This window comes from Cervus elaphus, chromosome 13, assembly GCF_910594005.1.
Source record: "Cervus elaphus chromosome 13, mCerEla1.1, whole genome shotgun sequence".
NCBI classification, from domain to species: Eukaryota; Metazoa; Chordata; class Mammalia; order Artiodactyla; family Cervidae; genus Cervus; species Cervus elaphus.
Genome location: NC_057827.1, coordinates 36,948,077 through 36,973,714, shown reverse-complemented (window position 1 = coordinate 36,973,714; position 25,638 = coordinate 36,948,077). Strand labels below are relative to the sequence as shown.

The 25,638-nt window shown below is 58.3% G+C and overlaps 1 protein-coding gene across 1 annotated transcript; it reads left to right on the top strand.

Moving 5' to 3' along the window:
* Positions 1–5,469: 5,469 nt before the first annotated feature.
* Positions 5,470–24,028, top strand: CSK (C-terminal Src kinase). Its single transcript, XM_043921984.1, has 13 exons — positions 5,470–6,107; positions 19,137–19,216; positions 19,542–19,655; positions 19,759–19,871; positions 20,186–20,405; positions 21,177–21,270; positions 21,478–21,543; positions 21,626–21,725; positions 21,820–21,910; positions 22,363–22,436; positions 22,526–22,721; positions 22,828–22,914; positions 23,165–24,028. Exons 2-13 carry the CDS (start codon positions 19,202–19,204, stop codon positions 23,345–23,347), a joined length of 1,353 nt encoding a protein of 450 aa, XP_043777919.1. The 5' UTR covers positions 5,470–6,107; positions 19,137–19,201; the 3' UTR covers positions 23,348–24,028.
* The last annotated feature ends 1,610 nt before the right edge of the window (positions 24,029–25,638 follow it).

The following is a 25,638-nucleotide window of genomic DNA, read 5'->3' as shown; positions in this document are numbered from 1 at the left end:
GAGAAGAGACATTAATCTGACATTTTAAATGCTTGTGCATAGTAAGTGTCCAGTAAATGTTAGTATCATAATCAATAATAATAACAAAGTATCAGGCACATTGTGACAGCAGGCATGAAATTAAAAGACGCTTGCTCCTTGGAAGAAAAGCTATGATAAACCTAGGCAGTGTATTAAAAAGCAAAGACATTACTTTGCAGACAGTGGTCTATGTAGTCAAATCTATGGTTTTTCCAGTAGTCATGTATGGATGTGAGCGTTTGGCCGTAAAAAAGGCTGAGTGCCAAAGAGTTGATGCTTTCAAACTGTGGTGCTGGAGAAGACTCTTGAGAGTCCCTTGGACAGCAAGGAGATCAAACCGGTCAATCCTAAAGGAAATCAACTCTGAATAGTCATTAGAAGGACTGATGCTGAAGCAGAAGTTCCAATACTTTGGCCTCCCGATGTGAAGAGTCAACTCATTGAAAAAGACCCTGATGCTGGGAAAGATTGAAGGCAGGAGGAGAAGGAAGCAACAGAGGATGAGATGGTTGGATGGCATCTCCAACCCAGTGGACATGAATCTGGGCAAATTCCAGGAGACAGTGAAGGACAGGGAAGCCTGGCGGGCTGCAGTCCATGGGATTGTAAAGAGTCAGACACTACTTAGCGACTGAACAACAGCAACATTGTGGATGCTCAGAAAATGGTAGTTCCCTGGTCCCACGGGGACAGAAGTTGGAGGCCATTGGCAGCTGCCCAACCCGCTCATGCCCAGGGCCTCCACCTGTGTACAAGCAATCAGAGCTACAGGAGATCATCAGGTGCAGCCCTTTAGTACAGAAGAGGGGGAACCGGGGATGAGGGGAGAACTTGTCCAAAGTCAGGAGCCAGTCTGTCCCTAGAACCTGCATCTCCCAGGCCAGTGCCGCCTTTTCTGGCTAAACTCAAGCCGGAACGGGGAGGTTTGCAATATGTGATGACTCTAGGTTCAGGTGGGTAACGCTCTCCCTCAAGGACAGCTTTGTGAGGATGGGGGCTCAGGCCCCTTGCAGAGAGCATAGGGCTTATCTGGAAGGTCAAGGCTTTGCTTCTGCATGAGGTAGGTATAGCTTCTTGCTTGATAGAGCCCACAAAAGCCAGCTCTCCTGTGGGTCAGGAAAGGAAAGAGGTCAGAGGGGAGGGCCATCCTGGGCCCTGGGCCCCTGAGCCTTTAGCAGCTATGGCTATCAGCCGGGCCACCCTGCCAAGTGGTCCCTGATATTGAGACAGCCACTGTGGTTACTTGCTTTCTCCTGGTCCTGCCCTTCCTGAGGCCTCTCAGCCCCCAGTGTTGGTCCAATCTCCCCAGCCACCTTTCCAAGAAGCTCCTTTTCCATTGCATCCACCTCTTGATCCACTGTAGGATCAGTGAGACCCTACAGCAAGGAAGTGGCATTCACATCAGGCCTGAGTGATCGCAAAGCCCACGTCTTCTCCACCTGGTCTCCCTGCCTCCCAGGTGTCCTTAGGTGCCGGTTCCTGTTGGTGCCCCCACTAGGCGTCTTCGCCAGCGACCACTCCGTCCATAGCCTCTTTCAGAGGATGCTCACTCCCCCAAGGGCCTGGCAGGAATTCCCAGCTCCCAGCGGGGATGGTGATGATAAGACTGAAGATGGGCTCTTAAAGCAGGAGGGCCAGCCTCTGCAGAGCCACCCAGAGGTGCTGCCATCAAGGGAAGCTGTTGTCAGTGAGCTCAGCCTGAGCACCTGCTCTGCAGGAAGTCGAAGGGGACTTTGCTGGAAATCTGCCTTTAATCTTGGCTTCCTGTTTTCTGCCCTGGGGGACCGCCCAGACCTCTGAGTTTCAAACTATTTCACACCAGCTTCTCTAAACTGTCATCTCAAAGTAAAGAGGCTGGGGGAGGGGAGGAAGCAGGGTGGAGGGAGGAGAGGCCCTTCCTTTCCCAGGGGACCCCGGGAGCAGAGCTCATTCTACCCATAGATGTGCTTAAGCTCAGGACTTCTGGTGACCAACCCAACTTTGCATTGCACTAGTATGGTGGCCTTGTGTCATTGAACGCAGCCAGAAATCCTGAGCCCTGTTCCCCACATTCAGGGGTCTCCAGCCTGCCCTCTTTTCTCCATTTTCCCATGGTAGGGACAGGTAGCTCAGCCTGGCAAAGCTGGCACTTGAGCCTGCCTGGGAGGGAGGGGGCTCCTCCTAAATTTCCCCCCATCCTAAAACCCGCAGATTCTCCTCTCATGAGTTCCTTCCCTAGAGTCTGCTGAAAGGGGAGGCTGTCTGGTGCCCAAGGCTTTGGAGATCCTCAGATTGGAACCCCAGTACTGGGGGTCAGACTCTGGAAAAGCTCTTCAGGGTTGAGCCTCAGTGGCCTCGTCTTTAAAACATGGCTCCAAACACCAACTTGACATCTCCCTGTCTCACTGATGTCCTAACCTCAGCTTGTCCAAAATACAGCTCCTGAGTGCTACCCCCGGTCTGCCTCTCTTCCAGGTCCTCCTGACCTCGGCAAAGAGCACCAGCATTTCCCCGTGTTCCAGTTGTACTTGATAATCAGGTCCGTTTTCTCCTGGGGCCTCTGCTCCCCCCAAACAGCCCCATCACCAAAACTGCCACGTGGCTCGCCCTTGTCCACTTGGGCCCAGGCCCATCATCAATGGCCACACTATACAAAGCCTCTGCACTGGCCTCTTGACTTTTGCTCAGTCGTGTTACTCCCCTACTTTAAAATCTATCATTGGGTCCACATTGCTCATATAATAAAATCCAAACTCATGTAATAAAACCTCTTCCCCACAACACCCTACCAAATCAGGCCCCTTCTTCTCATACAACCCTCCCTCACTGGTCTTGTCACCTTGACCTTCTGGCTGGCCCTTAAGCTCTTGGGCTCTCTGTGTCTCTCCATCATCCCCAACCCATGCTCTCTCCTCCATCAAACATTCATTGCCCTTAGGCAACAGTGTCAAATTGTCCTGCTTATTTATTGATCCCACCAGGCAAGAACCAAGGTGGTCTCCTCACCCCTTCAACTCCTGCATCCAGAAGGGTGCCAAGCACTTAGTAGGTGCTCAGTAATTATTTGAGTGAGGGAATGAATGAGTGAATGCTGATGAACTTGGAAGTGAACTGGCTCCTCCGCCATAGGATAGCACTGTGGGGCCCGTGTATGTATTGATTTGCCCTGTGGGCCAGAGTTCAGGGAAGTTAACAAATCTATTTCATTTCTGCTCTGAAGAGGTGGAGCCAGGATGCAAATACAAGTTTATTTGACTCCAAAGTTCACACTCAGGCCACAGCAAACCCACAGGAAGAAGTCAAACATGTCTGGGGGTAAAGGAAGATGGAGCGGTGACAAACTGGAATGAGGGATCCTCACAGCCCTTTCCCATTTTGCCAGCTGATCCAGTCGGGGGAGGGGAGATGTCAGGTTGACCCTTCCCGGAAGCTTTTGCAGAGCTGCTGAAGTGCTTTCCTTTAGGCTGAGAGGTGGCCCCATCCGGTCCCACTTTATCATTCCATCTTGACCTCAGAGGAAAGAAAGGGAAACCAGCCAAATTGAGTGCCCTCCCTACCTCCCCCACCCCCAAGGCCTTTATCTTGCTGAATCTGCACCAGCTCTTTCTTTTTTTTTTTTTTTGCACCATCTCTTGCAAGAGAGGTGCATTTTGAACTTGATCTTACGGAGGAGGAAACTGAGCTCAGAGACGTTAAGTAACTAGACCAAGGTCACACACTAGGAAGTGGTTCAGCTGAGATTTAACTTTACCGTGAGAACACCAAATCCATGCTTTTTTCCTATTACACCACAGCTGTCTCTAAGACTTACTGGACATCTCCTCAAAGGGCAGTGGTGTGACTACACTTACTTCCCTCCTTGCAGGGCTGGCTTCTTACTGGAAACTGGCCCAGGGGAGCATTGGGTCAGAGGGCCATCCTGTGGTTTGTCTGGGGAGGCACACCCAACTCAGCTCTTTGCAACGTACAACCACACTGTCTTCTCAGCTGGCTCTCCCACAAGACCCTTGACTGTACCTCTCACTCCCCAATCCCTCACTTCTCTGGAATGTCACCTCCTGTATACCTCCTTTCCCCATCATAGAAGGACCTTCTCCTCTGCCCATCCAACCCTGAACCTTCTTTCAGGGCCCTGTCCCTAGGAACTGCCCTGCCTGCCACCTACACTGGAGTCTCTGGTCTCTCCTCCATCCCGACCACCCCCCCTCACCCCAGCTCTACACTCCCCCCTCACACACACGCATGTACACACACACACACGCTCACTGTCTGCTCCTGAGCTCAGAGCCCATCACACCCTGTCCTTCATTAACAATAATATACAGGAAGAAGTGATAGCTAGCTAAGGGCTGACTAAGTGCCCGCCACTGCACACTAAGCACTTTAGGCATATTAACTCATTTCCTCCCCCATGGAACCTTCAGAAGTTGGTGCTATTACTTTCCCCATTTGGTAAACTAGAGCACAGAGGGGTTAAGTAACTTTCCCAGGGCTACATAGTCACTGACAACTTCCTCATTGCCTCCAGGCTGAAAACAAAGTCCAAGAAAGTCCCTTAAGGCCTTTTGGATCTCTCTGTGCTCTGTGGCTTGAGGGGACCCCATCTCCCACGACTTTACAGGACCTACCCTGCAGACCTGCAGCCATACTGAGCCACTTACTGTTCTCAGAACCGTCAGGGGGCTTCCCTGATGGCTCAGTCAGTCTCCTGCCATGCAGGAGACCTGGGTTCCATCCCTGGGTTGGGAAGATGCCCTGGAGGAGGGCAGGGCAACCCCTCTCCAGCATCCTTGCCTGGAGACTCCCCACGGACAGAGGAGTCTGGTGGGCTACAGTCCAGGGTCGCAAAGAGCCGGACACGACTGAGCACGGCACAGGGGTCAAGTGCTTTCACCGCTCCCCCCCTTTGGCCACGCTTATTTCTTTCGCCTAATGTCCCAGCTCTATCAAGTCTCCCCGGTAGCCCTCCCGTCTTTCCTGCTTCCTGTGGGCCTTGTACACCACTTCTTCACTTTTATCAATTATTTCCTAGCGCTTGTCTGCTGGCCTGTCTGTGCTGGGAACTCCTTGACAGCCACCAAGCGGCCCTGCGGGCAGACTCCAGAACAGGGCCTGTCACATTGGCAGCGCCAGGAAATGCTTGTGAACGAATGAATGCTCCTGCGGGTGAGGGCCCTGTGCACAAACAGAACCGAGGAGAGGGGCCGAGGCCTGGCCTCCGTCGCTTCTACACCGGGGAAGGCTTGGCGGTTGCTCCAAGGCGGGCGGGCCGGCCCTCCCCGAGGGACCTTCGGGAGCCTCCAACGCGGGCGGGCAGGCGGGGGCAGGGCGCGCGCGCGGACACACCCCCCGCAGTGTCCCCGGCGCCCGGCAGGGGGCGCTGCTCCGTCGGCCCACGCCCCGCCGCGCGCCGGGCCGGCTCCCTCGCGCAGGCGCGGTGCCGCGGGCGGAGGATCCGGGCCGCGCTTCCTCTCGCCAGGCCTGCGAGCTTCCTCCCAGCGGAGCCCAGGGCGAGCCGAGCTTAGCCGCCGCTGTCGCCGCCGCCGCCGCGACCGCCGCCGCCCTCCCGCTCTCGCCCCACCCCGCACCCCGCGCGGAGATCTTGCTGGGGTGGGGTCCGAGCGGGGCGGTCTCCCGGCCGCGCCGCCGTCGGGGCCACCCCCCGGGCCAGCGGTCTCTCCAGCCCCAGCCAGCCTGTGGCCGCCGGAGCCTCCGGGGCGTGGAACGCGGGGACCTTCTGCGGCGCCTCGAACCAGCGTCCGGGGCCGCCCCGGGCAGCCGGCGCGACGTCCCCACATCGAACCTCGGTGGCGGCGTTTGGAAGCGGAACTCTGCCGGGGCCGCGCCGGCTACATTGTTTCCTCCCCCCGACTCCCTCCCGCCCCCTCTCCCCCGCCTTTCTTCCCTCCCCGACCCGGGCCGCGCGGCCATCCCCCTGCCTCTGTCTGGCCGTCCCTCCTCCCCCTCCTCTCGCACCCAGACCTCTTTGTACCTCACCACCCGGGGACCCCTGCGCCCCTCCCCTCCCCCCTGGCCGCATGGACCGTCCGGCAGGCCGCTGATGCTGCCCGCAGCGAGGTGGCCCGGACCGCAGTGCCCCGAGAGAGGTGAGTGCCTGGCGGGCCGGGAGAGGAGGTGGGCGTCCGGGTGCTTCCCGGAGGGAGGCGGGCGGAGGTCGCTCGTCCCGCTTCTCCTGCAGCTGCCGTGGCGTCCACACCCATCCCCCACCTCCCTTACCGCGCCCCCCCCCCTCTCCTTCCCGGGTTCGAAATCTCCCGGGAGTCACTGTCAGCCGGACTGGGAGGGGAGCGCAGGAGGGAGGTACTGCCTTTCTAGCCCCACAGACTTGTCTCAGGCCACCCCGAGTCTTTCTTAGCCCCCACCCGTTTCGTGGGTGCTGACTGGAGCCTGGAGGGAGGGGGTCAGCATGGACCAGGGCCCCCGGAGAACGGGCGGTTTGCCATTCCCTGCCCCGGGCCTCCCTGCAGATTCCTTGACCTGCCTGGTTCTGACCCCTCCCTCATTCCCCCCGCGGAGGCCCTGTCGTCTCCAGGAAGCCCAGGGCCCAGCCACCTTCCTTGAGCTTGCCAGAGGTTGAGCCTGTCACCCTGAGCCTCCCAGAAGACCAGGCCTAAGCCAAGGGACCTCTGACCCTAGGGTGGGGAAACTGGGCAGGGCCTCTGTCCTGGGTGGAGGTGACACCGGGCATTATTAGGACCATGCCCCCACCTGCTGGCAGCCTTGTCAGCCCATTCTCCCAGGTGTCAGGAAGGGGCGTGTCCAGCCATCAGATTCTTAAAGCTTGACTAGGGGTTCCTCTCCCCTCCCTTTCTGTAGACCAGGGGACTGAGGCTTAAAGGGGGAAGTTGCTGTCCCAGGCCTCTGGCAGAGTTAGGTTGTCTGTCCTTTCATTCCCCCCACTCTGCAGGGCTGGACTGCTATGGGTAGAGGGAAATGATACAGGTACCTTTATCCACGAGGGACATAAGCCCCCCAGCCTGGCCCATGGGACCTTGTGGGGTGAGCACGTGCTCCCCTACAGAGGTTCGGAGGGAAGGGAGAGGGCTTCCGGCCCCAGCTCTGCCTCTGTCTGGGCTCAGGCAGCATCGGCCCTATCTATGGGGTTTCCCCCTGCTGTCTGAGGCTGGGTCCCACTCATGGGATGTGGCGAGTGCGTGGGGGCACCCGTGGGGTGTACCCCTGCTTCTGAGCTCAAGCAGTCCGGTGGGCTCTCCTGACTCAGCCCTCCTGTACACCTTTGGCTCAACCGGTGACTGGGATCTGGAGGGGAAGGCGAAAACCCTGTAGGGACCACGCTACGCCTTGGCAATGGAGCATTGTCAGAGTGGGGTCACCCAGATGGTCTCTTCCAAGCTCCCCACACCGTGATGGTCCCCGTGTCTTTCTTGGTAGGGGCCCCAGCAGGAACAGGGTGAAGGTGGCAGGTGGGAGATTGGGAGTGTGACAGGATCCTCTTGCTCCTAGAGGGGTGGGGGGTTCCCTGGAGTGTGTCTGGGGCCCCGGGGGCCACTGGCAGGTTTGTACTGCTCAGGCCTCTGCCCTTGGTTGTTGTTTCCGGTTGCCCTGACAGGCACAGTGGAGGGTTCACAGATGTGGTGGGTCTGTGAGTCTCCCCTCACCCAGCCCTGACTTCCTTTCCAGCCCGAGGGCCTAGGGCTGAAACCTGACCGGGTTGGAAGCCTGTGAGCTGTTAGGTGCGGCCCAGGGTCCTGAGGCCCTCGAAGGAAGGGTCCGGCTTCAGGAAGTGCGTGTGCAGGGATTCACTTCTTCTCTGGCGAGCTTGCTGTCTTCCTCCCAGCTCTTCTGTCTGCATTGGACCTGGGACTGAGAAGGACCAGGAGAGGGCCTGCAGCATCACTGCAGAGGGTACCAGGCCCCTAGGGGTTGAACCATCACGGAACAGACCAGAGTTCAGGCAGAAACAGAGGCCCAGGGCCCACAGTGTGACGTGGCTGCCCCCACAAGCCTGATTGGCCAAGATGGCCGGGGTCTACTTCTGGGCTCCATCTTTGAGGGATTTGAAGCCTTGGCTTCAAAAAAATACCCCAAAGATGCTTGACCTGCGAAAGAGGAGGTAGGGAAGGACCCTTTGTGTGTCTCAGGGGCTGTCCCAAATCAGAAAGGCCATCCCATGGTGTCCCAGACACCAGGACCAGAGTTAGGGGACAGGCAGGTCCCCAGAGCTCAAAGCCTGAGTTCCTTACGAGAAAACTAAGTATGTAGGTAATGTAGTGTTAGGGTGCTTAATTTAGAAAGTAACAAAACAGCACTGCAGACCATTTAGAAAACGAAAAACTCACCCACTGTTTCTTCCCCAGTGCCATGGCTGTTAGTATCTTGGAGCTCCCAGCCAGCCTTTCCTGATCTTCTTTTCCTTCGTCGCTGTTGTGATTTGGGTGTATGTGCCTTCACACCTTTTTTCATTTAATACTGTATCTGGGCATTTTCTCACGTTGCTACGCAGTCTGTAACTTTGCCTCTAAAAAGCTGCAGAATATTCCGGACAGCTCTGCCATAGCGGCGATACTCCAACCGTCTCCCCAGGCTTGTGCACTGTTGTTGCCTGTCGCTGTTGTAAGTGTTGTTACTACAGGCCCCCATAGCAGCCGAGGGTATTGGAGAGAGTAGGCAACTTGGCACCCAGCCAACAAGTGACTCTGGGCCCAGCTGTGCCATTGAGGCCAGGGTAGGGGGATCTTGGGCAGGTAATCCTTTGAGCCAGAGTTCCTTTATACACACAACAGCAATCCCTACTTCAGAGGGGAGTGTGCGGACACTGAACTAACTAACCCAGGTACTGGAAGGTGCCTGGCGCAGCCTCTGGCGTCCACTAGATGCTCTGGAAGAAGGGTAGGTGTTGTTGAGAGCGTGCCCAAGGCTGGCTGCCTTGGTGTGTGCAGAAGACACCAGGGCCAGGGTTGGCTGATGGCTTACCTAACTGAGGGTGGTCTCTGCCCTGGGAGCCCTTCTGAAACCCTGTGTTCAGAGACTGCTCTGGCCAGTGTCCTGTCGCCCCTCTCTGCCTTCCCCCTGCCCCATCACCATGTGGAAGATGGGCTACGGTTTGGTTTCTGGGGCCTGGTCCTACCCCTTCTCCTTCTGTTCTTCCAGCATCAGAGCTGAATGAATGAGGCCTCTTCTCTGAGTGCCTGGCTGCCTCCTGTCCCCCAGCTTCAGCTACTTCCTAGGCCAACCCCACATTTCCCATGTAGAGACAGGGACCTACTCCCTGGGAAAACTGAGTACTGGTCAAGGAACCCCAGGCATCCTGAGGCTCAAGCCAGGGACAGCCATGCCGGCCGCATCCTCCTGCCGAGCAGCTGAAGGCAGGAAGAAAGCCGGGGCCAGGGGCCACAGACTCCGGAGCCTCCCAGCTGGGAGTAGAAGGGAACATAGATGGTCCACAGATCACTGGGCAATCTCGTGTGTTAGCAGCAGCCCTCTCTCTGGCAGGTGCTGCCCAGCTCTAACCTGAGTGTGTACTGCTGTGACATCACTTGCTTCCTCTTGTTCTGCTTCTGTGGAGAACCGGAGGACGGGGGTGGGGGCGTGCCTTCCCAGTGCCACCGCAGGGACCCTAGGAGGAAACCAGTCTCAGATTGGCACTCCCGGGGCCTAGGAGACCGTAGCCCCAGATGACCCCAGTATGGCTCAGGACTGACCTAGGCAGAGGGTCCTTCCCGACGTGGCTCGTTCAATGCACAGGGCTCCCCGGCGCCTGACCTCAGGCTCCGGCCACCAGACTTTTGCCTTTGGAGTGTCTGCCTTCTGCCTGGTCTTGGCACAGGGGAAGTGGGCATTACAGCTGCCCTCCTGTCCCACAGCCCAGGCTAGGATGAGGTCACAGGGTGCGGTCCTCTCCAAGATGCTGGCCTGGCTGGGGTGAGCACTTTGGGTGTTTCTCAATGCCCCCCTTTCTTGGTTGGGGACAGGATGGGTGGAGGAGCAGGCCACCCCTCCATCCCAGGCAGGGAGCACTGCCTCCCCTCCTCCTCTCCTCTGGGTCCCTTCATCCAAAGGCTGGAAATAGAATCCGCTAAGTAATGATTAAAGTCAAATTCAGACCTAAAAATAAAGAGCTGGTGAGGAAGAGCTAGTGTGCTCCCTGCGTGGCTGAGGGGAGAAGCAGGCAGGGCAAGGCTGGCTGCAGAGGGCCAAGCCCTGCTTCCCAGGAGAGGCCAGAGCCCCCTGCAGGACCAGGAGCACTGCACTAACTGGGGCAGGGTCCCTGGCTTCAGGCACATTGCAGCCCATACCAGTCAGGGCCAGAGTGGCAGAACCAGGGAGAGACATCCCATTTTTCCCATGGGCAGATTGAGGCCCAGGGGGGCCAAGTGGTTTGTCCAGGAGCTCCCCTTGGCACGCCCCGGGGCGCGGGGAGCCCCCCGCGCAGCCCAGCTTGCCCTTCTGCCTGCTCAGTTTCTCTTCCTGGTTTTGAGGTCCTGTGATGAACGTGGCTTCTCATCACACACCAGCTCTGAACGCCTCGGTGGGGCTGGGCCTCCAACCGCAGCTTCCCTCCGCCTCCCCCTCCCCTTCCGTGCCCTGGGCCTCCAGACGCAAAAGAGAGGCTGCCTGGTGCACCCCCCTCACCCCACCGGTCTGCTCTCCACATGATTGGAAGCCGTGCGGGTGGGTAAAGACCTGGGTGTCACCTGACACCTGCACCCCCTGGCTGCTGCTTCTCAGCCCAACCTCTGCTCCTCACCCAGGCCCGGACATCTGTGGGCCCGGCCCTGTGCTGGCCACGCCGGACATCTGCGGGCCCGGCCCTGTGCTGGCCACGCCACAGGGAAGCTGGAGGGGAGAGGGAACCCTCAGAGCCCCCTGCCGACCAGTAGAGGAGGCCAGACTCAGAGTAGTCAGCTGGGGGAGGCCTGTGGTTCCAACTTCCTGGCAGGGCTGGTGGGAGCTCAGAAGCTGGGGATCTGCGTAGGCTGGAGCAGCCAGGAGGACTTCCTGGAGGGGCAGGGCCATGAAAATCAAGAAGCATTTGAGAAAGAGGTGGGTGGGGGCAGAGGTCCTTGGCCAGAGCCCTTACTCTCTGGGGCTGCTGACTTCTCTAGCTGCTGTGTGGCCCTGGACAAACTCTTGGCCTGTCTCTGCAAGGCAGGGTATGGCACAGATGTAACCCGTGCTTCCCAGAACAGGAGGACCGGCCGGTCTCCCCTCAGCTGCCCTCCCTCACCTGTCTGTCCAGGACGTCATCGGTCCTGCCCAAGGAGAGGGTGGAGGGTTTGCTGACCAAGTTCAGACAAGCCTGAGCTCAAACCCTCGCTCTCCCCCTTGGAAGCTGGGTGATCGTCCTCAGCTGGGCTCCTCCTCTGTCAAACAGATAACAGTAAAACCTCACAGGGGATTTTTGAGGATGAAGTAACTAAGGCAGGCTTGGGTCAGTAGGCTCTCGTTCCCGTGCTTTCATTTTTACTGTCCATCCCGTGGGGGAGGGTGTTGGTAACCCTTCTTCTCCCTCCACTGGGTAGCATGGTTGTATGTTCTCTGAGACGGGGAGACTGGAATCTGGGGGTCAAAGTTCCAGACCACTCACCGGCCGCTGGGCCACAGTCTCCCCACCTGTAAGGTGACTAGGGGACTTTGGGGTGAGGGACAAGGACAGTCTGGTTTTCAAGGGTTCTTTGGAGACCAGTGCTGAGAGGCTATATGTAAATGTAGGCAAATGAAGATGCAAAAACCACAGGCTGTGCCGAGGGGTGTGGCGGACTGAGGCCTGGGTTAGGGCCCTGGGGAGCCGTGGAGTCCCCCCTGCCCGGTGCATGTAGGTAATTAGGCTCCTGAGTGGTAATTAGAAACCTTTCTGGGCCACGAGTGACTGCCAGCCACAGCAGTGCCGGTGGGGGGGTGGGGGGGAGGAGGCACCCCGTTAGGCTCCTCTCCTCCAGCCCCCGCCTCTCCCAACCGCTAGACGGGATTTCCGGTCCCACTGAGCCCCTGGGGGGCAGGAAAAAGCCCGTGCGTTGCTGTAGTTTGGTTTTTAACATTTTTCAGCCATTCATCTCACCCCTCCCCTTCGGACCGGGGTGCTGATGGCTGAGGGAGCCCCAGGGTGGGGGGTGGACAGCACACACCAGAGGCAAAGTGAGTGGGACCCTCCCTCCAGTCTTCTCCTGACCCCCAGGGAGGTTCAGGCCTCTCCAGGGGTCTTGTGACCAGTTCTGCTGCTGCCTGGCCCTGAGACCTTCTGTGTAGTGGGTGTGCTGAGGGCTCTGGGACCACCGGCGGCTTGGTGGGAACCAGCTCCCACCCCCCGCCCTGGTGTGTGGCCAGGGGCATCACAGTGCCTGTCAGCCTGGGTGCCCCTTGCAAAGCTAGAGGCGGGGCTGATTGTCCAGCTGCCAGCCCAGCCCAGCTGCTGGCCGTGCCCTGCCCTCCTCAGGTGCACTGCCCTTTGGGGGGTGGGGGGTGGGGAGTGGAGGGGCGTGCCCAGCCGGAAACAGTGTTGCTTGTGTCTGCCCCTTACCTGTCAGCAGCTTCCAGACTGCCTGGGTTCAGAGCCCCTGTAGGCCCCACCCCGAGCTTCCTCAGCCTCAGTTAACCCTCTGCGTACCACGTGGTTTGAAATCTGAACCCTGGCCTGATCTAGCATCTTCCACCTGAGATCCTCCCAGTTCCCGCTTCCCCCCTTCCCCAGGGGCCCCAGCCCCTGTCTCTCTCGAGGCATCAGGCACACCTGGCCACACCTGGCCGTCACCGGCCGACCACCTGGCAGCTCGGCGAGCAGGGCTGGGCACCAGGGAGAGAAGCTGAGCAGCATTCTCGGGGTCCTGAGGGCAGGACCCTCCTGTCCATACTGACCCACCACACGTGGGGCTGGGCACGCAGGGAGGCTCTTGAAACGGTGGCTCAAAGAACGAGAGGGCGAGGTGGACCGGCTTATTGCCTCCAGGGGGCTGCCCCGGCCCTGCAGAGACTCCAGCCGGGTCCTACGGCAGGACCAGAGTCTCTGGGGACCGTGGCCCCTGAGTCCCCCCCAGGTCTCCTGTGCACTTCCGTTTTCAGTGGGTATTTTTAGCTGGGTGTAAACAGTTACTGAAGGCTCCCACGCCCCACTGGGCAGTGGAGTTTTGGTGAGGGGGGCAGGGCAGGAGCCCCTTGACCTACTCTGGCCCTCAGCACGTGCTTGGCTCTGGGGTCCGCAGCTGCCCCAAAGCAGGAAGAGGGCAGTTTCTGGGCTTGTCCCCTCCCTGCCAGCCTGGGCTCCCGAGAAAGCCTGCCTGAGGCTGTGGCCACTGACCTCAGCCCTTGGGCACAATGCCCAGCCTGTTCCCGGGACCCCAGCACAAGGGCTCCCGGGAGCAGGGTTTGGGGCAGGAAGTCAGAGTGAAAGCCCCCTGTCCCCCAGCTCTGTGGGGGTGGGGTGGCAGCTGCTGTCCATTTGGGGTTAAATATAGTCCTGTCAGTTATGGGACCATAGCATGGTGCAGCCGGCCTAGCTTCCCCCTGTTGTTTGTTGGTTCATTCATTCATTCATTCAGTGCTCACTCACTGACCAGCCGCTCTGGGCCTGGCCCGTGCTAGGACGTGAGTCAGTCCAGCTTTAATCCTGCAGGGCTCCCAGACCAGGGTCGGGGAGCTTCTCACTGGACCATGAGACGTGAGAGGTTCTGGAGGCCCGGAGCAGCCAGCCACCACAGCCAGGTGACCATGGAAGACTCCTGGCATGAGTCAAGCTTCAAAAAGTTATTTATTTCCTTCCTGATCTTAATTTTTGCTCTTTTTCTTGTTGTTTAATTCACTAAGTGATGTCCGACTTTTTTTCGACCCCATGGACTGTAGTCCACCAGGCTCCTTTTGTTCATGGGATTTAGATTTCCCAGGCAAGAATACTGGAGTGGGTTGCCATTTCCTCCACCGGGGGATCTTCCCGACCCAGGGGTTGGACCATATCTCTTGTGTTTTCTGCACTGGCAGGTGAATTCTTTGCCACTGAGCCACCTGGGAAACTCAAGTCTTAATTTTTAGGGGGGAGGTAATAGATACATGGGCTTCCCTTGTGGCTCAGCTGGTAAAGAATTTGCCTGCAATGCGGGAGACCTGGGTTCGATCCCTGGGTTGGGAAGATCCCCTGGAGAAGGGAAAGGCTACCCACTCTAGTATTCTGGCCTGGAGAATTCTGTGGGCTGTGTAGTCCACGGGGTCACAAAGAGTCAGACAGGACAGACTGAGCGACTTTCACTCACTCAATAGATACATGTTGTTAAAAAAAACAATTTAAAGAACAGAACAGCAGATATACAATGAAAAGGAAGTTGCCCTGAACTTGATCCTCACTCCTTCTTCCCCCTCCCAGAGATAGATAACCTCTGTTATCAGCTTCTTTTGTCTTTTAGCGATAATCTGTATTTCTGAGGTCAGAGATGAATGGTGTGTCCTTTGGAAAAACAAGGATTATAATATACCATGGATGATAATCCTGCACCTTGCTTTTTTTTTTTCCCCCAGTCTTTGAGTTTTTCAGACCTACCAAAAAGCTGAAATAATAGTATAATAAATACCCGTATATGGGCTTCCCTGGTGGCTCAGATGGAAAAAGAATCTGCCTGCAGCGCAGGAGACCCAGGTTCAGTCCCTGGGTAGGGAAGATCCCCTGGAGGGTGTGGCAACCCACTCCAGTTTTCTTGCCTGGAGAATCCCATGGATAAAGGAGCCTGGCAGGCTACAGTCCACGGGGTCGCAGAGAATTAGACACAACTGAAGTGACTTAGCACACACGCACAAATACCCATATATACTTTACCCAGATTCACCGGTTTTTAACATTTTGCCACATTTGCTTTATCTCTTCTTTTGTGTACTAGACATATGTGTATACTTTTTTTTTTTGCTGATGTGAGTGTGAGTTTGCAGGCATCATACCTTCCTCTTCTAAGTACTTTAGCACAGATCTATTATATAATCACAGTACCATGATCACACAGTTAAGAAAATTAACATTAATTCCATCGTATTATCTAACGTTTTCATTTTTCGAGGTTGTCCCCAAGTGACCTTTATAGCTATTTTTTTCCCTCTGATCCAGAATCTGATTCAGAATCACTCATTGAGTCTTGCTGTCGGGTGTCTTTTCTTTCTTTTTCAGCTTTATTGAGATATAATTGCTACTTAGTGTTTTGTGGATTTAAGTAGTGTACGGTGTGAGGATTTGATACACATGCAGATTATGATACGATTACCACAGTAAGGTCACCTAACGCATCCCTCACCTCCCATAATTACCATTTTGCTGTTGTGTCGTGTTTCTTTACTGTCCTGCCTAATCCAGAACATTCCCCAGCCTGCGCTTGTTTGTTTCGTCTTTAATGACCTTGCCTCAAGTCGGGCCGGATCTTTGGGCTCCCTAAGTGGAGTCAGGTTGAGCCGCTCTGCGCCCTCCTCTGGGCAGGAGGCCCTCTGTATGCCCCTCTCGTCACTGGTGCTGCTTGATTCGATCACTTGGTGAATAGCGTCGACCACATCTCGCTGTGGGGGGAGTGCTGTTCTCTCGGGTTAATCTGGAGTGTGGTCCTCAGATGCCATGTCACTGTCCTGTACCCCTAGCGACATGTCCTTCATGACTTGAGCTGGTTATTTGCCATTTCTATTTAGTCTGTCATGGCGAGGTTTCTGTTTCAACACCTTGAGATCCGTCTTGGCCCCATCCCAGCTGGCCCTTTTCCCTTTTGGGGATACCTGGTCGTTTATTTACTTGGTTCCTTATTAATGGACATAAAATTTGTCTTCCAGCCTCTTGCTACACCAAACAGTGCTGCAGGGACTGTCCTACTACATTTTTTTAGGCACCTGTGTAACCCCAAATGTTGAGTGGAAGTTCCTTGGGTAAAGAATGGGGAGGGGTGGAGAGGGAATGCTGAGACAGGGAGGCAGAGTCCTGGGAGCTGCAAGTGATAAAGGGATCTGGCTCATGTGCTGGAGAGCTAGGGAGTCCCAGAAAGCTCAAGGGACTTCCCCAAGGTCACACAGCAAGTTGGTGACAGAGCAGGAACCGGACTGAGAGCCCATGACTCCCAGGACACTGTTCCTGCGCTTCTTCCACAAAGCAACCTGAAACAAGGTTCGGATAACCCCGGCAGGGCCCTTCGGTGCCTGACCAAGGCCAGACTAGAGGCCACAGTTTTTAGTGGCCCCTCCCAGCCGCTGACTCTTGGCCTCTGACCTGGAGGGGGATAGCCCATCTGGACCCTCAGGGCCCTAAGGACAGGGTCGTCCTGGCCTCATGACTTCACCAGGGAGGAGCCATCAGAGAGTATCTGCAGCTCCCGCCAGCAGGATTTCTGTGTGCAGAAAGCAGGCTTCAGAGCAGCCCTGGAAGCTACAAGGCTGTAACCAGTCCATTGTACAGATGGGAAAACTGAGTCCTGAAGCCGTAGCCAGTAGAGCAAGGGGAAGGCTAGCTCATACCTCTCCTTTTCTGATCTGTCCTCTCCAAACCCAGACCCTCGAGGAGGCCCCCCTGATCTCTCTGGGCTCTCCCCTCCCCTGAGCATTGCTTGCTTCTCCCTCTTCCCTTGCACTCTCTTCTCCAGGCCAGGGTGGGCCCAGCCTGCCAGCAGTCCTGTAGACATATGTGGGCACATTAGGCAGAGGCACCAGGCGTGGGGGTGGGATGGCCTGCTGGCTCAGGCCTCTGACACGTGTGTGAGGCAGGATGCTCACTGGAGGTGTAGCCTCAGGTAAGGCCACTTGCCTCTTGGCCTAGCTCGGCATCCTCACCTGTAAAATGGGAATAACAATAGCCTCTCTCTCAGTTGTTGGAGGATTTGATGAGCCATAATGTGCCAAGGACAGCCTGGCAAGGAGTAAGTGCTCAGCCAACATGGCCTATTATTATTTTTATTATTATCCTCAAGTCAGAGGGAGGCGGCGGCGGCAGCTGCAGGCCGGGGAGAGCGTGTTTGCAAACTGACAGCTGAGAGGGTGACTAACGGCGCCTCAGCCTCCACCCTCCATGGAGGGATGGGGAGATGTGGGGGTGCGGAGAGCTGGCAGAGCCCCTATGCAGAGGGCTTGCAGCTTGAGGACCCAGCCAACCACAGAGCGACCCCGATTCAAGTTCCGGACCATTACCCCTAACTAGTGGTGCGCCTTAGGGCAAGCTGTTGCAACCTCCTGAGCCTCGGTTTCCATTTCTATGAAATGGGGGCTAGAGGAGCTCATGGCTCCCACAGGTGGTTCTCGGGAGCCCGAGTTGCTTCCTATACTCCTGCTGGCTCCGTCGGGTCAGTGTGTGTGTGTCTAGGGGGATCCGGTCTCCCTGCCCGGATGGCAGAGGCTGCCGCGCTGGCCTTGGGACAGGAAACACTGTGTGTTCCGGGAGGAAGGGAAGCCCTTCATCCGCAGGGGCAGGGGCTTGATGCTAGACACTTCCAAGTCTGCGGGCTCGTTCCACTCCCTCCATAGCCTGCTTGCGGGGTATCCCTGTCCCGCCTTCGGAGTGTGAGATCGGAGGATCAGAAGAGTTGAGTGTCTTGCCCGTTGTGTACTCGTCAGAGCCCGGTCTGCCTGACCCTAGCCCCAGGAGCGGGGCCTGGAAGCGGTGGTGGCGGTTCCCCCCGGCTCCTTCTGGACGCCCAGACCACACGCCCCCCCTGCTCAGGCCCCAGGTCCCGTGGCCCTCGGAAGCCAAGCTTGTCTCCTCCCCTGGCGTCTGAAACCCCACATCCCTGTAGGGTCTATGCTCTCCCGCGGGCCCAGTACTCATCGTTCCCTGCAGCGGACAATGGGGTGCTCAGACCATAGGATCTGTTGCCCACCCTCCCTCAGCATGGGCTTCCAGCCAGAGTGCCCCTGCCTTCCCAAGCCCTGCAGCCTTCCAGGCTCAGTTCCAGCACTCCCTCCAGGAAGCCCACCTAAGCGCTACAGTCCTCACTCCTTTCACACCCCGAGGCACTTGCATTTAAATGTCGTCTTCCACTGCTCGTGCGTGTCAGCCAGGCCCCAGACCTTGTCCATCATATGAATGAGCCTGGGAATGAGGCATGTGGAAGAGTTTCTCTTCTGGCATACCATAGGCATGGGAGAGTCACTGGCCCTGTCTAAGCCTCAGATTCCTCATCTGTCAGCAAAGAACAGTAGTCCCATCCCTCTGCTTCCTGAGACAGGTCCACGGCGGCTCTGGGCTGTGTGTGGGAGAATGATGGTTGTAGAGGGTGCGCTGAACTGGGGCCGCAGAGAGTGTGTGCGCAGGACGGGGCTGATTTGCTGCTCTGGGGCGTCAGGTTGGCTGGGGTAGCTTTCTTGGGGGAGTCAGCGTGTACACCAGAAAGTACACCCATCACAGGGTACGGCTTGGTGAATTGCCAGAGTTGCACTTGCCCCCTTCCAGTCAGCTAGCTGCCTCCGAGGGCTCCATCCTGCACTGGGAATCCCCCGATTCTGAACCTGATACAAGTGGGATCACGTGGCGTGTGTGCTTCCTGCCTGGCGTCTTGGTTAGCATGACGCCTAGAGACGCGTCAGTGTTGGTTCATGGTGGTAGTTCATTCACGTTTGCTGCTGTCGGTGTTCTGTGAGCGTACCCAGCTTATCTGTCCCACTCCCGGTGAGCATCTGGGCAGTTCCCAAGTGTGCACTTTTCAGACCCGGCTACCGCGCGCTCTCCCGGGCCTGTCTCAGCAGCACCTGTCCTGTGATCTCTCGGGTGTGTGCGGGAAGTGGGGTGGCCAGGCCATGGAGCTAGCTTACATTTGACCTCAGAGATACTGCCTGGGCGAGTTTTTATAGGTGACAGAACTAAGAGGCCCGCAGAGGACAAGTGACTTCCCCAAATCCCAAGCACCTTTGTCTCCCAGCCGTCCTCAGTGAATACCCACAGTGGTCCCTCACAGACCACTTAGCTAACATCCCGCCGTGGGGCTGGTAGGGCATGTGCTGCTCACCCACTATGATCTGTGGCTTCTGTCGGTCATTCTGTGGGCTGCAAGGCCACAGTGGGCTCGGCTTTGGGGGTCCGCGGCCCTCCTCCCCTGCCCAGTGCCCCCAGACTGGAAAGGGCAGCCCTTGCCCCAGACCCCAGCTCAGAAGCCTCTGGCATCTGTTCACACCGCTGTGGGGAGGGAGCAGGGTCTCAGCTTCCCCTCAGTCCCTGATTCTCCCCGCAGCTCTCATGGTACCAAGTGACAGGTCGGCCTTCCTGTGACACGGGGACGCCAGATCTTCTGAGAAGATGTCGGCAATTCAGGTACTACAGGGATGGGGGTCTGGCGTGGCGGGGGTCCCCACGCTACCATGGGGTTCTGAGAGGAGAGGGAGTGAGAGTGCGGGTCGATGCGCTCCCCTTCTCCCCAGCCCTGGCCCTCAGCAAAGTAGAATCCAGATGGAGGCACTCAAGATGGGAGCCCAGGGGGTGAAACTCAGGTGGCAGGCACCCAGCACTCTCGGGAGGAGGGGCGCCTCACCCAGGCTCATGGAGGCTAGGCGAGAGAGGCTGTGACCTTGCAGGCGTGCAGGCAGGTGGGTGGGGGTTGCCCTGGGCTGCAACCGCCCACCTGTCGCCTGCCCTGCAGGCCGCCTGGCCATCCGGTACAGAATGTATTGCCAAGTACAACTTTCACGGCACTGCTGAGCAAGACCTTCCCTTCTGCAAAGGAGACGTGCTCACCATTGTGGCTGTCACCAAGGTAACCAGGGACCTCACACCCCCACCCACCACCCACCTCTGGGTTTTGGCTCCTCTGCAGGGGTGGGTGAGCCTGAGAAGTGTCTGGGCTCCCCTCTCCCCAGGACCCCAACTGGTACAAAGCCAAGAACAAGGTGGGCCGTGAGGGCATCATCCCAGCCAACTATGTCCAGAAGCGGGAGGGCGTGAAGGCAGGCACCAAGCTCAGCCTCATGCCGTGAGTACCTCGAGGAGCGGTCAGGAGCTCCGGTCTGGGAGGGAGGAGGACGGGAGCCCTGAGTCCCCTGGAAGGAGTCAGGAAAGCAGGGAGGCGTGAGTAAGAGCTGGGGTGTCCGTGAGGGCCTCTCGAGACAAGAAGGGTGTGGGTGCGGACCTCAGAGGGGATGAAGGGTGGAAAGCAGAGGACGAGGGCCTCAGCGCCTGTCCAAGCCACGAACCCTGGGGAGGCACCAGCCAGAGGGAGGGCCTCCAGGAAGTGGAGCCCAGCACTGCCCTTGGGCTGCCACGACCCCAGGCCTGGCCTCCCCGCAGCTGGTTCCACGGCAAGATCACGCGGGAGCAGGCAGAGCGGCTCCTGTGCCCACCAGAGACGGGTCTGTTCCTGGTGCGGGAGAGCACCAACTACCCCGGGGACTACACGCTGTGCGTGAGCTGTGACGGCAAGGTGGAGCACTACCGCATCATGTACCACGCCAGCAAGCTCAGCATCGATGAAGAGGTCTACTTTGAGAACCTCATGCAGCTGGTGGAGGTGAGCAGGGCCCCCGGGCCGGCTGGGTTCCGGCTGCAGCCCCACCGCCACTGGCAGGGTGACCTTGGGCAGGTCCCGCGGCCTCGGCGAGCCTGCCTTTCCCCTGCCTCCGTAGAGCCCCTGTGGTGTGCCAGGGTTGACCTCTGACTCCACAGTGCCTCCACGCGGAGATGGCAGCCCAGTGTGTAGGCCAGGAAACAAAGGTTCAGAGCAGTTAAGGGGCCTGCTGCAGGTCACACTGCTGTGAGTTGGAGGTGCCAGGACTAGATCTGAGTCTTCTGATCCCGGAGCTAGCTTCCTTTCAGCCACTTAGCTGTGCCCAACCATGTGTGTATAAGCATGTCCCCTCGAGCTCCACCTTGGTGGTCCCTTTTCTGGCAGTTCCCAAGGCTGGCTCTGCCCCAGGCAGCCTTCAGGTGCCTCCTGCACCCACCCTCAGCACTGTCCCCGCTGCTGGCCTGACTTGGGGCAGGGATCCTCTGCACACCTGGCTAGAGGCTGGTATTACAGAGTCAGGGCTGCTGGTGAGGCCAAGTGATAGCAACAGCCGGTGTCCGTCCAGCACCTGGGGTGTGGGGTGGCATGGGAGACAAGCTGTGTGTCTGGGCCTCCCTAACCCTGCTAGAAATGGGGCGTCCTCCCTACCCAGAGCAACTCTTGACTGGGTGGGACTGGCCTCTGCTGCCCTCTGGTGGTCAGGTCAGGGTGGTGCAGCGGAGCCGCTGGTGGTGCACAGGGGCCGGTCCTGATGGGCTGCCCTGCGCCCTGCAGCACTACACCTCGGATGCAGACGGACTCTGTACTCGCCTCATCAAGCCAAAGGTCATGGAGGGCACCGTGGCCGCCCAGGACGAGTTCTTCCGCAGTGAGTGCCACCCCCACCCCTGCCCCTCTGTTGCCCACCCGCCTCCTCCCCCACCCAGGCTTCCTGGCACGACCCCCATCCCGGAGGCTCTGGAGACCTCCAGGGAACCCACATGTCATAGTCCAGCCTGCTTCTGCTGCGACCCCTGCTCTGACTTAACCCCCCGTCCCTGACAACCGCCTCCTGCCCCCGACACCTCCTACCCAGGCGGCTGGGCGCTGAACATGAAGGACCTGAAGCTGCTGCAGACCATAGGAAAGGGGGAGTTTGGAGGTGAGCCAGAGAGGGTGGGAGCCCTGGGAGGGCTGCTGACTGTGGGGAGTCCAGGGAACAAGCCCCAGCTGTCTTCCCCCAGACGTGATGCTGGGTGACTACCGAGGGAACAAAGTTGCTGTCAAGTGCATTAAGAATGATGCCACTGCACAGGCCTTCCTGGCTGAAGCCTCTGTCATGACGTGAGTTGGGGCAGGGGGTGGGTGGGGAGGTCGCCCCGGAGCCGGGAGCTGATGGGGAGGCTTGGCAGGCTCTGACCACACCGTCCCACCCTAGGCAACTCCGGCATAGCAACTTGGTACAGCTTCTGGGCGTGATCGTGGAGGAGAAGGGCGGGTTGTACATCGTCACTGAGTACATGGCCAAGGTGTGTGCCTGCCCCAAGCCCCCGCCTCACCCCTGGGCCCCTGCTCCCCCAGTCCCTGCTCTCCAACTGAGCTTTGAAGTCACTGGGGCTTGGCTTGTGTCCTGGCTCATCATCTATTCATTGGAGGTGACCAATGGAATGACCATTCCAGGTGACCTTGGAAATGTTGTGTCACCTCGCCAAACCTCAGGTCCTCGTCAGTGAAGGGAGGTAGTAACAGTTTACCTCAGAGGTTTATGAGAATTAAGAGACAGTGCATGAAAATTGCTGAGTGCAGTGTCCAGCGTGTAGGATCTGATATTCTTTCAGAAGTGATGTCCTGACCTTTCCCCTGCCCCTTCCCTCTCCTCACACCTCCCTTGAGTGTTGCCGTTTACCCAGCCCCAAGCCCCCTGAGGTCTGGAGGGCAAGTCTAACCTATGGGGCCTGTCGGTCTGTCTGTCCTGCCTCAGGGGAGTCTAGTGGATTATCTGCGGTCTCGGGGTCGGTCGGTGCTGGGCGGAGACTGTCTCCTCAAGTTCTCACTGTGAGTGAAGCAACCCTGATTGGGGGTGAGGGGGATTGCCCTGCTACGGGACCCCTGTCTGAGGGGACATGTGGGCGGCTCACCCCCAGAGATGTCTGTGAGGCCATGGAATACCTGGAGGGCAACAACTTCGTGCACCGGGACCTGGCTGCCCGCAACGTGCTGGTGTCTGAGGACAACGTGGCCAAGGTCAGCGACTTCGGCCTCACCAAGGAGGCCTCGAGCACCCAGGACACGGGCAAGCTGCCGGTCAAGTGGACAGCCCCCGAGGCCCTAAGAGAGAAGGTGGGCGGGCTTCTCCTCCGGGCCTGAGCAGTGGTGGATGGGGTTCCTGGTCACCCCCACCCCCAGTTCCCAGGATCTGACACTGCCTCTCCCATCCACATGGCAGAAATTCTCCACCAAGTCTGATGTGTGGAGTTTCGGGATCCTTCTCTGGGAAATCTACTCTTTTGGGCGAGTGCCTTATCCAAGAATTGTGAGTGTGGGCGCTGGGGCTGAGACAGGGGCTTGGAGAAAGGGGGGGGGTGGCAGGGTGGAAGCCTCACTGGGCCCTGCCTCCCCCATCTGAGGCCTGGAAGCTGCAGACCTGCCCTGGGGTCCTCACAGGCCACCCCTGGGACCTGGATCTGAGACAGAACTAGGGGTGTCGTGGAGAGGAGTGCTAAGTAGGGGTCCCCTCAGGGTCAGGCCTCGCACCGACCCACACCACCCCTACCTCCCCGCAGCCCCTGAAGGACGTCGTCCCGCGGGTGGAGAAGGGCTACAAGATGGATGCCCCCGACGGCTGCCCGCCTGCAGTCTATGAGGTCATGAAGAACTGCTGGCACCTGGACGCCGCCACGCGGCCCTCCTTCCTGCAGCTCCGCGAGCAGCTCGAGCACATCAAGACCCACGAGCTGCACCTGTGACTGCCGGCCTCGCCCAGGCCAAGGGCCTGAGGGCACTGAACCCGGAGAGACTGCGGACCTCGTGCCCCGCTCGCTGGGCCCAAACCCGGACTGAGCCCAGCAGGAGGCCAGTGGGTCTCTTTCCTGTCCCAGCCCACGCCCCCTCTGGCCCCCGGAGACCCCGCCTAGGCCTGGCACCTTCTTCCGTGGACCCACCTGTGGGGCTTTGGGAGCCCTGCCCACGGGCCCGGATGGGAGGAGGCCGAAGAGCTGGGGGGTAGATGCCCTGCCGTGGTCAGGCCCCCCCTGGCCTCCCATCTCTCGCCTTCTTAGAGTTTTATTCCTTTCCTTTTTTTGAGATTTTTTTTTCCGTGTGTTTATTTTTTATTATTTTTCAAGATAAGGAGAAAGAAAGTACCCAGCAAATGGGCATTTTACAAGAAGTACGAATCTTATTTTCCTGTCCTGCCCACAAGGGTTGGGGAGACCAGGCCCCTCTCTAGGGACCCATCGCCCCGGCCCTGTTCCCCACCCCGTGTCCCGTGTCCATGTCGCCTCGGTCGCCCGTGTCTGCGCTTGACCATGTTGCACTGTTTGCATGCGCCCGAGGCAGACGTCTGTCAGGGGCTTGGAGTCCGTGTGCCGCTGCCGCCCACCCACCTGCCTTGTGAGATGGAATCGTAATAAACCACTCCATGAGGACGCCGCTGCCCGGTCTCGGCGCTTCATCCGCCGAGCCTGCCTGTCCCACCCGGCCCCCCATCCCCGTGCCATCTTGTCCATCCCCCTGTCTCTTGTGAGTGAGGCTGTGCTTGCCCTGTGAGGGGGTGGGGTGGGGAGCGCTGCGGGAAGCTGTAGCTGCCGCCTGTGTCAGCTGCACGAGCTAGTGTCCTGTGTCTGCCTGAGGGAGTTCTGGCGTCCCGCCGCCCCCAGCGTCCTGTGTCTGCCTGAGGGAGTGCTCACCACCCGCCGCCCCCGGCGTCCCGGGCCACCCGGCAGGCCTGGCCCCGGGCCGTCCTGGGCTTGGGTCCCGCCTGCCGGCATCCCAGCTGCCGCTCCTGCCGCCGTGTTCACGCCCACAGCGCAGGGGGCGCTGGAGCGCGAATGCGGGAGAAAGCCAGGCCTGACGCGCCGGACATGGGCTTCCCTCGGTAGGAGGCAGGATAACCATCTCGTGCCGATGAGATGTGACCGCGACCGCGACGGGGAGGCTCTGAGCTGCTGGCCGTTCTCACAGCTCCCCTGAGACAGGGCATCGCTGACCCCGCCCGTGGGGCACAGATGGAGAAGGCAGACTGGCCCTGGGTTCCACGGGGCCAGTGGTCAGTGCAGGACCTCTGAGGGTTCACTTCATTCACTGAGACAGGCAGCTGGTGGAGTGTCCCCTTGTCCTTCGGGCTCTGACCTGCCCTCTCCCAGCCTGCAGGACCCGAAATCCAGGCCGTCCTGACTGTACAGGACGCCTCGGGTCTGCTCCGCGGCCCACTGTGGTCCGGCCCCATCACCTCCTGCAGCTCCGTGCTGCCACCTCTTCACCTCCCCCAGTTCTTCTCTCTGCACACAGCCGGATGCATTTTGTTAAAACCAGACCATTCATTCAACAACACACAGCTGGATCCCTGCTGTGTGGCGGGACGACAGTTCAGCAATGAGCAAAACAGACCCTGTGGAGTTGACAGTTGGGAAGACAATCACATAGACAAACTGATAAGTGCTATGAAAGAAACGTGTAACATGGGAATCAGACCTTATGTGTAGATCAGGGAGGGCTTCCCAGAAGAGGCAGCATGTAAGCTGAGATCAGAAGGATGAATGAGAGGGTAAGGGGGTGGGTAGCAGCATTCCAAGAGGGAGGAGCCAGCAGGTCCTCTGCTTCTCTGAAGACACAGGAGAGGGAAACAGTCTGCTGTAGGGGTTAGCTGCAAGGTCACTGGTGACTTTAGCGAGACTCAGAAGTTTGGTGGGGGTGGATTCCGGATCACGATCACAATGGCTAGAGGAGGTGCAAGGACTGCAGGAAGGTAGACAGTCTGGAGGAATCCAGCTGTAATGAAGAAAGGATTTTTAAGGCAGTAGAGGCTTAAGCAAATCTGACTGCTGAAGGGAAAGACATTTACCTCGGGATCATGTCCACATACTGAGAGGGAGGTGGACAGTAGAGAGGGGAGGGCATGGTAGTGATTCCAAGTGGAAGCTTGCCAAGGGTGAGGTTGGCAGCTGGAATCCGGAGCGTGAGGGGCAGTGGGTCTGCGATGGGAGAGGGACCCTCCTGGTGAGATTCCGAGGAGAGGGTACCATGCAGTGGCACTCGT

Excerpts from the sequence above, each read along its gene's own strand:
- CSK (XM_043921984.1), top strand. Across the intron at positions 19,872-20,185 it reads ACCAAGCTCAGCCTCATGCC|CTGGTTCCACGGCAAGATCA; the intron begins GTGAGTACCTCG and ends GCCTCCCCGCAG. Across the intron at positions 21,726-21,819 it reads GCTGAAGCCTCTGTCATGAC|GCAACTCCGGCATAGCAACT; the intron begins GTGAGTTGGGGC and ends GTCCCACCCTAG.